The 14317-nt window shown below is 54.0% G+C and overlaps 4 protein-coding genes across 4 annotated transcripts; 1 reads left to right on the plus strand and 3 right to left on the minus strand.

Annotated features, from left to right (window-relative positions):
- On the minus strand, window positions 1-1548 carry PHYSODRAFT_323444 (hypothetical protein; the record flags this gene model as incomplete). The annotated part of the gene is made up of 3 exons (XM_009518980.1): window positions 1-60; window positions 113-624; window positions 690-1548. The coding sequence occupies 3 exons, from the start codon at window positions 1546-1548 to the stop codon at window positions 1-3; spliced, it is 1431 nt and encodes a 476-aa protein (XP_009517275.1).
- Window positions 1549-3359: 1811 nt separating this feature from the next.
- On the minus strand, window positions 3360-3794 carry PHYSODRAFT_323445 (hypothetical protein; the record flags this gene model as incomplete). The annotated part of the gene is made up of 1 exon (XM_009518981.1): window positions 3360-3794. The coding sequence occupies one exon, from the start codon at window positions 3792-3794 to the stop codon at window positions 3360-3362; it is 435 nt and encodes a 144-aa protein (XP_009517276.1).
- A 425-nt stretch (window positions 3795-4219) lies between these two features.
- On the plus strand, window positions 4220-4789 carry PHYSODRAFT_294932 (hypothetical protein; the record flags this gene model as incomplete). The annotated part of the gene is made up of 1 exon (XM_009518982.1): window positions 4220-4789. One exon carries the CDS (start codon window positions 4220-4222, stop codon window positions 4787-4789), a length of 570 nt encoding a protein of 189 aa, XP_009517277.1.
- A 2902-nt stretch (window positions 4790-7691) lies between these two features.
- On the minus strand, window positions 7692-8615 carry PHYSODRAFT_248866 (hypothetical protein; the record flags this gene model as incomplete). Its single annotated transcript, XM_009518983.1, has 1 exon — window positions 7692-8615. One exon carries the CDS (start codon window positions 8613-8615, stop codon window positions 7692-7694), a length of 924 nt encoding a protein of 307 aa, XP_009517278.1.
- Between the last annotated feature and the right edge of the window lie 5702 nt (window positions 8616-14317).

Below are 14317 nucleotides of genomic sequence, written 5' to 3' on the forward strand. Positions count from 1 at the left end.
TTAAGGCTGCGAGAGCATCCTGATCAGACCCCTCCGACTCGTCTTCTTCTTCGTCGGTCTCTTGATCGGACCCCTCCGATTCGGAATTTTCCTCGTCGGCCGCGGATCGGACCGGAGACGACTCCTCCTCTTCCGACCGGTCTTCCTGCGTAGATCGAGGGGGCGGACCTGACTCTTCTTGGTCCGATCCCTCTTGATCGTTCAGATCGGAAGACGGTTGATCCGCAGCAGGCACCTTCTTTGCGGGTTGATCTTCGGCGGGCTGACCCCCAGCGGGGAGTTCATCGTCATGGCCGGGTAACGAAAAGGAAGGTGAGGGAGACCGAGCGGGCGATCGACTCGTAGACCGACTGCGTGGTGGAGGCGCCGATCGGGCACGTTTGTGGATGTGTCCGACGGAGTCCGGAGATCCGGAGCGACTGCGGCTGCGGCGGACAGGCGTGGTCGGCGCGCACTGGCTAAGTCCAATCCACCGAACCACGCGAGATAAGGCGTCGGCCACATTCTCGAGATCCTCGTTGGATCGATCGCTGACGCGCCGCAACATAGCGTAGGCGTCCTGGACGTCGATGAATTGGGCGTCTTGGGCACGGATCACTTGTTGCGCGTTTTCGAGACACGATCCTGTAACACAGCGACGGCATGAGCAGCGATCACAACGGAATAGGCGACACGGAAAGTTTACGTACGGAGATCGGCGTTCTCTCGGAGCGCAACGTCGCGGTCCTGATGAGCTTGATCGACGTCTTCCACGGCAGCGGTGGCTTGGTCTCTCGCGGTATCTCGGGCGGTACGCATCCGATCCAGCTCCTCATTCACCTGGCGGAGGGCAACCTGCAGTCGATCGACGTCGGACGTGGGTCCGGTGGGGGGCGTCGGGGTTGGAGCGGCCGGAGTGGCCGCGGCTGTTTCGGCCATCCGAAGGGCAGTCCGGACCCGATCGAGGCTACCGCGTGTAAGGTCCAGCTCGTGGTTCACCTCGTCCAGCTCGCGCTCTTGCTCGGAAACTTGCGATCGGAGGTCCGAAATGTCCGCCGTGGCGAGATCGAGCTGGTAGTCGGGTCGATCACGATCGGAACTAGCAGTCGCGAGGTGGTCCTGAGCGCGCGTCAGCCGACGATCCAGATCCTGGATCTCGGCGGCTTGCTGGGCTATCTGATTCCGGAGGTCTTGGATCAGCTGCAGACCTTGATCCTGGGCACTCTGCTGAAGGTCGCTGACTTCGGTCTGCAGACGGCGGATCTCTGCCTCTTGCGCCCAGCGGTGGCGCTCCAAGTCGTGTAGGTTCGCGGTCAGCTCGCGCACGGTGTCGTCCTGGCGCGCCCGGTCGCGGATCATAGTCGGTCGGGAAGCGTAGGCGCATGCCAGCTCATCTTCTAGGCGGGCGATTCGGCGGGCAGCGTCGGAAGAAGCCGCGGCATGACGGGAGGCCGTCGATCGCGTCGATCGAGGGGTCGAATGAGTCGACCGGGGTGAGCCGTGTGTCGAACCGCCGTCGCCCGACGGACTGGGGGAATGTGCCGGAGGGTTGGTCGGCGGTGCGTCCATCTGGAGTAATCTGCGCTTGGGCCGGCGAATTGGAGAATGGCCAAGGTCAACCTGTCCGAAGTGAGCCGCCGTGCGACACAACTTGCGGCCAGGGGGGCGGATGTGGAGAAGTGCTGAATAAGAATTGTTCTCCGAGAAAGGCGGCAGGGTCGATCGACTGGAGGCGTGGGAGATCGGCGATCAAGAGACAGGCAGCAAGGATCTACGGATCAGAAGGAGTTCTTCGGGAGATCTCAGGTGGTCCGATGACGCCGGCGCGTAAGGCAGGACATGTGGCAAGCCGGATTGTGGGTGATCGTGCCCGAACCACGGCGTGATTCGTGGCCGACCCAAGTCCAGATCGACGACAGAACCCGCGGATCTGAGATGGCCGAGAACAGAAGGTGATAGATCGGCGGCGCATGGCAACCGGCATAAATCATCGATCGGGAGTGGATCGCCGATCGGGATCGACGGGTCGATCGTGGATCGGGAGCCGATCGTGAGTCGCCGATCGGGGTCGATCGCCGATCAGGGCCGATCGTGGATCGACCAGGATGGGACGCACACGGAGGACGAAGTCGGGGCAAGAATCCAGTAATCGTGTGGTTGTTGGAGGGTAAGCAAGATGGTAGCATTAGGGGGAGACCAGCTAAACATAAATCAGAGCAGAATTTGCACCGAAGACCACAAGTCCCATCAAGTCACCAAGTCCCAGGAACTACATTGGCCTCGGCAGCGTCGACACTTTGGGTAGTGAACTAGCGGTACGGTTAAGACTGGATTAATACATTGGCCAGCTTGACCTACTGTAGTGATCTATCTCTTGTGTGCAAGTCCGCGATCGACCGGGTATTGGTGCTTGGCCGGCGATCGTTTCTCCTCTCGATCAACCTCGATCCCGCTATAGGAAGCGGCAAGCAACTCAGGAAAGGAAGGAACACACCCGGAAAGGCAACCACAGGCCTTGGATCAACTCCAGGCCGACCGATCGCAGCGAACAACCCTCGATCGGAGCGTATACTCGGACGCAGAGCGAAGACTACCGCGCTGCTCCACAAACTATCCCCGCGTCACGCCAAGACACTCGATCTTCACCAAGTGCTGCATCTTCGGAGCCCCGAGAGAGCAGATCCAGCCCGCCGACGGGTACACAAGGTGAGCAAATGTTCAGCCGATCACGGATCGTTGGGGGACCTCCTCCGTTAGTCGGTGTCTGGGCGCTGGTGGGAAGCTTGATCAGGCCTTAACCTGATTATGGCCGATCCCGCTACACCACACCTTGCCACGACTAGTAACACACCTCGAAGCTTACCGAAATGCAGTTTATATGTTCCTTCCGTAGCATCCAAGACGCCAATAACCTGCTGGCATTCGTAGGCCTTGGGAATGTTCAGGAGCATGTGACGCGAAGTCAATATGAGCCCGAAAGACTTTGCTGCCTTGCCATCCTGGTCAATGAAGTCGTGTTCAAAGCACTCAAGAACAATCACACCGTGCTGAAACTGGCGGGACTTGTTGGCAAACTGCGTTGCGGCGTCCGCAGCGCTGATGTCGTCTTCGTGACCAAAGAAGTCACTCTTCGATGTACACAAATGTGTGTACGCCCGCTCTAGTAGAATCGCGAAGTTGTGAATCTCCCACCCACCTGTGGCAGAACAAATGCAAGACAACCACAATTGTTCAGAATTATTACTATCAACCCAAAAAAAAGTACAGAGCTGCCAAAAAAATCATACCTGACTGTTTCTTCCGGAGTCCAGCTTTTCAGTTCTTGAGCTGACTTTCCGTGGGTAAATGCTGAAGCATGACTGGGTTGTCTCCGTGACGATCTAGCAGCAGCTTCCGGCACTTCTTTTGTCCAGCGCTGCGAACAGAATGCTGTCGATCTCTCGCTTCAGCACACCGTGAATTCCACGGCGCTGAGTGTCTTGATCTTCGTCTCCATGCATGTCTGTCTCCTCCAAAACAAACTGAGCTCCGCTTTCGTCCTGGGCTTCGCCTTCCACCTTAGACAGCCGCAGCCGTTTGGGGCAATTAACATGGGACATGCAGCAGTAGATACGAGTACCGTTGCCAGCATTGCCGTAGTTGTGTTTGTATTTGTAGTGGAACCCGTCTAAGACGTCGATGCCAATCTGCGCCTCTTCAAGGGTTGGGAACACCTCGCACACAACGAACGCTCTACGAGTCGCTCTGACTTGCTGCCCCTCTTCGTCCGAAGACGAGGCAAAGTCGCTGCCGCTTGCCTCGTCGGCTCTGCTCATGTTGAGCGAAAACTGACGAATGGCCAGGAGCTGACTCTGATCGTCTCGGTTCGGCCTGTCACTCGTAACATATCCGCTTTTGTAAAAGCTTACTCTAAATCTCACCTGTTTTGACTTTACGCGTACCCCCGCCGTGATTTACTCCAGGATAAGCCGCAACCCAACCATGGGCGGAGGCGACGTTGCAGCGGCATGCGGCATTTACCGCCGCGTTGGCTCGAACTGGCACAACGTTGACATCGAAGGACCTCGTGAAGCAGTATCCCTCGTGTCCTCTGCGTTCTTCCGACAGCGAAACCAGTGTCCTACAGCAGTGTAAATTCTTCGACTTGTTCGACGCGGACCCAGAAGAAGCTCGAGAAGAGATGGAGAGGAAGCGGCAGGAAACCCGGGAGATTCATTGAGAGATCTACCTGCGTACTATCATGGAGTCTAACCGCCACCATCCACTGAGGAAGAATCGCTGTTACGATTTCCGCCTGACGCCAGAGGAGAAGGAGAAGCTGGCAGCAAATGGAGTGGTCGCCTCGCAACGAATGGAAGCCGAGAGTTTTGGGGGCGTCTACCACCGACTGTACAGTGACGTCTTGCCTGTCTTCGTGACAGCGGACTCCATTCTCCACGCGTGGCACCGCAGTTTTGACGCATTTCTGATTAGGTTGGAGACGACGCACCTTTTACCGACACTTGAAGACATTTTGAGCTCAAGTCTGACGGAGTGCGAGGCGATGTTGTCAGATGAGAAAGAAGAGAACTCGATGGTGTCGACAGCGGTGGGAAATGTGGTTGAATATCTTACTATTGGGCTAAGCTTACTGCGAGGAACTCTCCAAAAGAAGACCCCAAGGCTTGAAGCACTCTGGGCGGCTATCCATGCTGAAGTGACATCCACCACAGAGATGCTTGGTTCCCAGCGCACTATTGACTTCTCACTCTTTAAACGTCGCGGACACTACACCAAGTCTAAAAGCTCAAGTGCTACTTCCGTGCGATGACGTGGCTCGGGCAGATCGATTTTCGCATCGCTGGAGGGATGTGTCAACGAGCCGATCTGCACCAATTACTATGTGCGGTTATCCTGGTGCATTGCCTTCAAGCCTCGAACACCATGGATGCTGTCGAAAGTGTGGACTCAGTGATATCAGGTCTGGTCACTGATGGAGGGCTTGGAGCTGACTCACTGTCTGTCGGCGAGCTTGCTAAGCTTGTGGTCCCGACAAATGTGGCAAAACGGATCGCTGAAAGCGCAACTAGTGAAGAGGAGAGGTCAAAGTTACTGCGAAGTCTCCAACAATAAATCGCCCAGAAAGGTCTGGGAGCACAGCTCATTCCGGGACCACTTGTCGAAGGCACTGCGGCGCCTGCTGTTCCTCCCACATCGTTTGCTTTGCTCGGCCAGCGCTTTGTGTGGAGTGCGTTTATTTTCACACGAGAGGTCGCAAACAGTTTGTACCCGGACCGTTCGGCAGATGGCACCGGGTACCCGAATCCGCCCATGTGGGCCTTGTCTGAAGTTCGGGCACCGTAGATCCGAATCCGTTTGGATACCCGAAATATCGGTCCGTCCGAAGTTGCGGGTAGGCATGTCCATCAAGGATATGATGCGAAATGCCATTTTGCAGTATAATACGTTCACGTTAAGCTTCTAAGCTAAGATCTACCTTGATCTAGCCTTCCTCCTTGGGGTGACCGCACAGTTATGGATGATCTAACGGTACGGTCATACGCCGAACAGTACGGCACTGCGTGCATGCATGAAAACAGCCCAACATCACAGGTAATAGTGGCCAGAGCACTGTTCAGTAGACTACAAAGGTAAGATAGCTATAAACTTGCGATTGTCTTCACTTCGATCTGCACGTGCTTCGCTCTTTGGCTCTGGCCAATACCTGAATAATCTGGATGGGAATTATTGCATGGTTCGGCCCGAACTTCGGATACCCGAGCGTATTTCAAAACTAAATCGGGTACCCGTTGCGAGCTCTGTTTCACACGACTAGTTTACGATCAAGTCATGCTAGAAGAGACAAAGCAGGCGCGACGCATTCCGAGTGCCGTAGATGTTGCCTTCACCCTGTTTGGCAACAATGAAGCAGCTCAAGTGCTTGCTCGTCGGATGGAAGCAACAGCCGATGATGATGACGCGGAGTTTGTTCCGCGCCGAGACGGAATCCCGTTCGCTTCCAATCTGATAGCGCTGCGTCAAGTGATTGACGAAGAGTTCAATGACAGTGACGAGGACAGGAAATCGAGTCGTAGAGCAATCGGCGATGAGTCCGAGACTGTTGAGCCTCAACTTCCAGCCGCTATTTCAACAACAAAGCAAGCCAACTCGAGCCCTGAAGGCATCGCAACTAAAGACTCTTCCTCTTCAGAAGAACACCCAAGAAATGACAACGAGAGCATCAGTGACTGTGATAGCGACAGGGTGATATTTATCACCTGTTACTTTAGCAATCTTCGGCTGTTGTGTCTCTCCAGCCCCTGTCCACCTGTCGTTAGCCCTGCTCGGCTGTCGTCTGTTCATAACCTTTGTCAAAGAATATATTATGATATTGCGAGGGGTACATGCGTGACTCGAAGTTTACCTCCGTGAGGGACTCTACTAATAGCCGAGAGCCTGATCGTGGTTCGTTCGGATGCGCAAGGACAGTGGGTTAGTCCAGAGATTACAGTATCGTGGTGGCGCTGTATTCTTGGGCTGCAGCTCTCTAAATGACTTCCGGTTGCTTGTAGCTGACTTAATTTGGTGTATCTTGTACGCTCTCAGTCCCAGCTATCGGCATGATGTTCGATTGCGACCCTCAAGCGTTAGTGCGAGATGTTTGCCCTGCCGATTGCGTATTTGCACTCGCCACTAACCTGATGACTGCTAGGTGCTTGCCTTGCAGTCAAAGAGCACTCGCAACAGGTTTTCAGATCAACAGGTTCTCAAACTTGAAAACCTGTTGAAAACTAACAGTTGAACAGGGTCGCCAACAGGTAAGTAGGGGCTGTGAGCTAGCAACAGCCTAGTAGTGGTAGAACAACAGGAATTAATTATTTTCATAGCGACAGCGACAGCAGCAGCTGCAGTACTGAAGACGGAAGTATCAGCACGTTATGGCTCCGAGCACTTCGAGCGCTATCGAGACCCTCTCCAAACACTGCTAGCACGTTTCACTCAGACACCTGGCAGCGCCGTCAAATGAACACCCAAATTGCATCATTTACTCAACTTCGTCACGGTACTGTGCTGTACTCGAAGCAAGGCTCGATGTTGAAGCCAAGTTGCAAATATCCCGATGGCATGGTGGATCCTTACCCGTTTTTTTTTGCAAAGGATGAGGGAGTTGGCATTGAGAGCGAAGGGTCTAGCGCATATTACCCATATGCATAGGGCTAGAATGTTATTTGTGGATTTTGCTACAACGATGGAGACTCTGAAAGGCATTTCGGCGTGCCAGGCCACTCACAATCAACTGAACGACGAGGAACTGGATTCATGAATTCGGTGATGGAGGAAAAGCGCGGAAGTGGCGGGACACAGTACAACGGGTGGTATCCACAGCTCTTCCTCGAGTCTCGACAGGATTCAGGCAAGCGCGATGTGTTGGTCGTGGACGTACACACGGATAGCCCATCGGTTGAGCACGGCGATCCAGGTTGTGAGCTGCATCTCGGTGTGGGAGACCCCTTCGTGGTTTTTGTCATTGTCAACAATGTTATGTATGCTGGCCCCGTGTACAGTACTTAATAACACAGGGTAAAGCAAAGAGTTCGTAGCGTAACCTAAAATTACGCTGCATTTTGATCATTAAACCTCCTGTACGGTAGCTAACCCGGTAACGGGGCCTTTACCGGGTGATTCGTCGGATGTCCGGCGGTCTTCCGGGTTCTTCGACCTCTTCTTTCCATTTAGTGCTCGCAGTACTTTCCCGGAGACACGCCGCCAGCAGAGCCGCTGTCCGAGTTGAGCGTGGAGAACGTCTGCTGCTGCTGAGTGTTATCGTCCGAAGGAGCGGCAGTGGTAGCAACCGGAGCAGCCGTAGTGGCGACCGGAGCGGCCGTAGTGGCGACCGGAGCGGCCGTAGTGGCAACCGGAGCGGCCGTAGTGGCAACCGGAGCGGCCGTAGTGGCAACTGGAGCGGGGGTCGGAGCCGGAGTAGCCACGGGAGCTGCCGTCGGAGCCGCCGTAGTAGCAACCGGGGCGGGAGTCGGAGCGGCCGTAGTGGCGGCCGGGGCGGCCGTGGTAGCAACCGGAGCGGGAGTCGGAGCTGCCGTAGTAGCAACCGGAGCGGGAGTCGGAGCTGCCGTAGTGGCGACCGGAGCGGGCGTCGGAGCTGCCGTAGTGGCGACCGGAGCGGGCGTCGGAGCTGCCGTAGTGGCGACCGGAGCGGGCGTCGGAGCTGCCGTAGTGGCCGCCGGAGCTGTCGTCGGAGCTGCCGTAGTGGCCGCCGGAGCCGTCGTCGAAGCGAGTGCCGTGCACGTTGCCTGGAGGTTGGAAATCTCCGTCATGAGCACGATGTTGTTGCCGACGATGCAGTTGGTGAGGTTGAAATTGGCGCTGCCAACGAGCGTCGAGAGGATGGTCTTGCACGAGTCCGAGGCGCAGATGGCCTTGACCTGGTCGGGGGCCGAGGCGGCGTTCACGGTCGTGAGGTCCACGGAGCCGTCGAGCGCGGCGCTGAAGTTGTTCTGCGTCATGCACGTCACGAGCTGCGAGTTGACGTTGAGACCCGCGTAGGCGTTCACGAGGACATTGCTGTCGCAGTTCTCGAGCGCGTCCGCGGCACCGAAGACCATCATGGCCAGCGCGGCTCCAAAGGTCCAGCAGCGCATAGTGTCCGGGGTGTGTGGGGGGTGGTGTTGGTGTCCTTGGACGGTCTTCTCCTCTATCGGGACAAGCTGGCAATGAGGACTTGGTCCCCGCTGTTGCTTCGCGAGTGGAGCGGGAGAACGAGTCAGACGCGTCAAAGCCCCGGAGGCCACAAGGGGATTGGCACCGGGAAGCCATCTGGGCGCCACGGACGAGCCGAGCCGAGAGAGCTCTGCACAAAACGAAACGACGATGGGGTCCTCTACGCCGAGAATGAGGCGGTTTGTAAGTGCCCGGCGCGGTGCCGGACTCCGCGGCCGGAGTGACGCACGCGCTTGCGGCTGACAACGGGTGTTTTTGCGGAGCTGAACGTCGCTTTGATATTGAGCAGCGGGGACGAGGAATCGCCATCGAAATGGGGGTGAGGACAGTGCGGCCGCAGCTGTGTGCAATTAGGTTCGCGAGTTGTTGGGTCGTGGCGGCGCCCTGACATGGTGAAAGCTCAGCGCTGCTCGGAGTCGGAGTCCGACTGCCGTCATGTGGCATCGGCTGGACGTGTTGTTCAGCCGCACAGGTCCTCTTTTTTCCTGATGCACCTGGCTGCAATTATTGATTAGTACTCGGATTCACGTAATTTTTTTGGTAAAACTACAGTACAACAGTACCATAAAGTTTTCTGTGAAAAATATACTTCGCCTTGCTAAATGCAGTTCATCAGATTGCACCCATAATATGAATGCACTTACCGTAGTAAGGCAGCATCCCGGGTCGCTTACGGACGCCCCCCTCGAACTAATCTCATTCAAAATGGATATGTGAATTTCAGAGATATCTACATGATCATTGCGTCACCATAATGTTAATTAAACGTTAGGTTCATCGACCGACTAGGCAGCAGCTAACTGAAGAGTTATCGATCAGACCATCACCAAAGTGTCTGAAACGTTTCACTACAGTAGAGTACGAACATTATTTTGAAGTCAGAGACTATCACCCGCAGGGTTTAACAGAAGCAAACCCCATCCGGACGACGTCTACGGATCGACGTGTCACGATATTATCAACTACAAACACATACAGCGCGAAAACGGGTAACGATCTGCCAACTTTGTGGAGATCAAGCTGCAGTAAGCTGTGTGACCCGCGTGCAACGCAGTCATCTGGATGAAGTTAAAGATGTAGGAAGCGATGTGCTTGAAGTTAGATGTTGAAGTTACAGGCACCAAGGACTAGAATTGCTTAGGAGGAGTAGGACGAAGGTGCTAAACTCAATCTCAGTTTCGATTTTCCAGCGTACTCAACACAGCATCTCGGCTCCCGATGCCCGCCGTACTTCCTCTCTAAGTGCTACCATATCACTTATCACTCTTTTTAAAAATTGTGACATAGTAGAACTTGTGATTCCTACGCAATGGTGGAGGGGGTCGAGATGCTGAAGAACTGTCATTTCCTGGTCAGCGAGGCGCTGGTGGAACTCAACTAAACCGACCGGGAGAAACAAACAACAGCGACTGTCTCGACCAGGAGCAGACGTAACAAACAAGCGCGGACGCCACACGGAGAGCCCAGACGAGGCCAAGACCAAACAAGTGCGGACGCCAACGAGAGAAACCAATAACAGCGGCTGTGTCGACGAGGAGCAGACGCAACAAAACAATCAAACCGCCACACGGAGAGCCTAGGCGCAAGACGCAGAGACCAAGAACACAGAGTTCGGACGCAAGACGCAGAGACCAGAGATGAAGTGGCCAGATGCAAGCTGCAGAGGCCAAGACCAAACAGTGCGACCGGCACACGGTAAGCCAAGAAACAAGATGCAGAGGCCACAGCAAAATGAAATCCCTCGCTTGGAGGAGGGAATGTCACGAGAAAAAAAATGAAGACACACAACCCCGGAAACCGAAACCAGATGCACCAACAGCAAGATCCTTACCGACACTACGGATCACGACAAAATCGGCCCGAAAGTCAACCAAGGCAACCTCACCACCATCGGAGGCCCTCGCTTGGAGGAGGGAATGTCACGATATTATCAACTACAAACACATACAGCGCGAAAACGGGTAACGATCTGCCAACTTTGTGGAGATCAAGCTGCAGTAAGCTGTGTGACCCGCGTGCAACGCAGTCATCTGGATGAAGTTAAAGATGTAGGAAGCGATGTGCTTGAAGTTAGATGTTGAAGTTACAGGCACCAAGGACTAGAATTGCTTAGGAGGAATAGGACGAAGGTGCTAAACTCAATCTCAGTTTCGATTTTCCAGCGTACTCAACACAGCATCTCGGCTCCCGATGCCCGCCGTACTTCCTCTCTAAGTGCTACCATATCACTTATCACTCTTTTTAAAAATTGTGACATAGTAGAACTTGTGATTCCTACGCAATGGTGGAGGGGGTCGAGATGCTGAAGAACTGTCATTTCCTGGTCAGCGAGGCGCTGGTGGAACTCAACTAAACCGACCGGGAGAAACAAACAACAGCGACTGTCTCGACCAGGAGCAGACGTAACAAACAAGCGCGGACGCCACACGGAGAGCCCAGACAGCAGAGGCCAAGACCAAACAGAGCGGACCGCCACACGGAGAGCCTAGGCGCAAGACGCAGTGACCAAGACCGCAGTGCCCAGACGCACGACGCAGAGGGCAGAGACGGAGAGTCCAGACGCAAGACACAGAGGCCAAGACCAAACAGAGCGGACCGCCACACGGAGAGCCTAGGCGCAAGACGCAGAGACCAAGAACACAGAGTTCGGACGCAAGACGCAGAGACCAGAGATGAAGTGGCCAGAAGCAAGCTGCAGAGGCCAAGACCAAACAGTGCGACCGGCACACGGTAAGCCAAGAAACAAGATGCAGAGGCCACAGCAAAATGAAATCCCTCGCTTGGAGGAGGGAATGTCACGAGAAAAAAAATGAAGACACACAACCCCGGAAACCGAAACCAGATGCACCAACAGCAAGATCCTTACCGACACTACGGATCACGACAAAATCGGCCCGAAAGTCAACCAAGGCAACCTCACCACCATCGGAGGCCCTCGCTTGGAGGAGGGAATGTCACGAGAAAAATGAAGACACACAACCCCGGAAACCGAAACCAGATGCACCAACAGCAAGATCCTTACCGACACTACGGATCACGACAAAATCGGCCCGAAAGTCAACCAAGGCAACCTCACCACCATCGGAGGCCCTCGCTTGGAGGAGGGAATGTCACGATATTATCAACTACAAACACATACAGCGCGAAAATGGGTAACGATCTGCCAACTTTGTGGAGATCAAGCTGCAGTAAGCTGTGTGACCCGCGTGCAACGCAGTCATCTGGATGAAGTTAAAGATGTAGGAAGCGATGTGCTTGAAGTTAGATGTTGAAGTTACAGGCACAAGGACTAGAATTGCTTAGGAGGAATAGGACGAAGGTGCTAAACTCAATCTCAGTTTCGATTTTCCAGCGTACTCAACACAGCATCTCGGCTCCCGATGCCCGCCGTACTTCCTCTCTAAGTGCTACCATATCACTTATCACTCTTTTTAAAAATTGTGACATAGTAGAACTTGCGATTCCTACGCTACGGTGGAGGGGGTCGAGATGCTGAAGAACTGTCATTTCCTGGTCAGCGAGGCGCTGGTGGAACTCAACTAAACCGACCGGGAGAAACAAACAACAGCGACTGTCTCGACCAGGAGCAGACGTAACAAACAAGCGCGGACGCCACACGGAGAGCCCAGACGAGGCCAAGACCAAACAAGTGCGGACGCCAACGAGAGAAACCAATAACAGCGGCTGTGTCGACGAGGAGCAGACGCAACAAAACAATCAAACCGCCACACGGAGAGCCCAGACAGCAGAGGCCAAGACCAAACAGAGCGGACCGCCACACGGAGAGCCTAGGCGCAAGACGCAGTGACCAAGACCGCAGTGCCCAGACGCACGACGCAGAGGGCAGAGACGGAGAGTCCAGACGCAAGACACAGAGGCCAAGACCAAACAGAGCGGACCGCCACACGGAGAGCCTAGGCGCAAGACGCAGAGACCAAGAACACAGAGTTCGGACGCAAGACGCAGAGACCAGAGATGAAGTGGCCAGATGCAAGCTGCAGAGGCCAAGACCAAACAGTGCGACCGGCACACGGTGAGCCAAGAAACAAGATGCAGAGGCCACAGCAAAATGAAATCCCTCGCTTGGAGGAGGGAATGTCACGAGAAAAATGAAGACACACAACCCCGGAAACCGAAACCAGATGCACCAACAGCAAGATCCTTACCGACACTACGGATCACGACAAAATCGGCCCGAAAGTCAACCAAGGCAACCTCACCACCATCGGAGGCCCTCGCTTGGAGGAGGGAATGTCACGAGAAAAATGAAGACACACAACCCCGGAAACCGAAACCAGATGCACCAACAGCAAGATCCTTACCGACACTACGGATCACGACAAAATCGGCCCGAAAGTTAACCAAGGCAACCTCACCACCATCGGAGGCCCTCGCTTGGAGGAGGGAATGTCACGATATTATCAACTACAAACACATACAGCGCGAAAATGGGTAACGATCTGCCAACTTTGTGGAGATCAAGCTGCAGTAAGCTGTGTGACCCGCGTGCAACGCAGTCATCTGGATGAAGTTAAAGATGTAGGAAGCGATGTGCTTGAAGTTAGATGTTGAAGTTACTGGCACCAAGGACTAGAATTGCTTAGGAGGAATAGGACGAAGGTGCTAAACTCAATCTCAGTTTCGATTTTCCAGCGTACTCAACACAGCATCTCGGCTCCCGATACCCGCCGTACTTCCTCTCTAAGTGCTACCATATCACTTATCACTCTTTTTAAAAATTGTGACACGACGCCACTAAGCTGGCAGTAGAATATTTTGGGGAGACCAGTGAAACCAATGCGACCGACAGACACATAAAATAGTTAATGAATACCGACCGGGATACTCAGCAACACGCTTTCGCAACGCTTGTAAGAAATCTGACTGCTTCCCAGGTAGGTCCACTACAGTTACCGACGACGATCAAAGTTGCCGTAGACGGCGCGCTCCACAGTGGACACGGCAGCAACTGTGAGATTGCCAGCAAGAAGCCCTCGCGAAAGCCTGCCAAGTTGGAAACAATAAACAAGTCCAGAAAAGCAAAGGATGAGCACAAGTGATAAAAGCTTTGAAGCATGTGTAAGTACAAACTAGCACAGAGTTCGAAATCCAAACCACTGCGCATATCGATCTTGAAGTTGGCGTTTCACGTTCAAAACGTTAGATCCCGACGTCGGGGAAACAGGGATCGCGTGAGTAGGTGATTTCACAAATGACCGCTTTACTTAGCCACACTACAGATTTTACGCGAGAGAACACCAAGTGCCATACCAAGTCCTGGTTGCCTTTATTTTGGTTCTTCTGCAGATCAGGTCTAGGATTTGAACATGCTGATTATGAGACCGAATCGGAAGACCTGAACGAAACAGCCACATCAGTGGAACATGGCATGACAATTCTTCTCCATGTTCCTTTCAACTACCTAGGTATATTTCCTACTAAGCATTGACCGGGTTTGTTGTAGATAGAGGTGATCCATGTGGCTGGCTACTCCGAATGAGCAGACATTTTGCAGTGACATTTCCCGATGTCGCACTATCATTACATGTCACTTTTGAAACTGTAAGTTACCATGTGCCTGTGTCCATAGTTGTAATGTTATTCTGCCCCCCCCCCCCCCCCC

Source organism: Phytophthora sojae (assembly GCF_000149755.1).
Source record: "Phytophthora sojae unplaced genomic scaffold PHYSOscaffold_1, whole genome shotgun sequence".
NCBI classification, from domain to species: domain Eukaryota; phylum Oomycota; class Peronosporomycetes; order Peronosporales; family Peronosporaceae; genus Phytophthora; species Phytophthora sojae.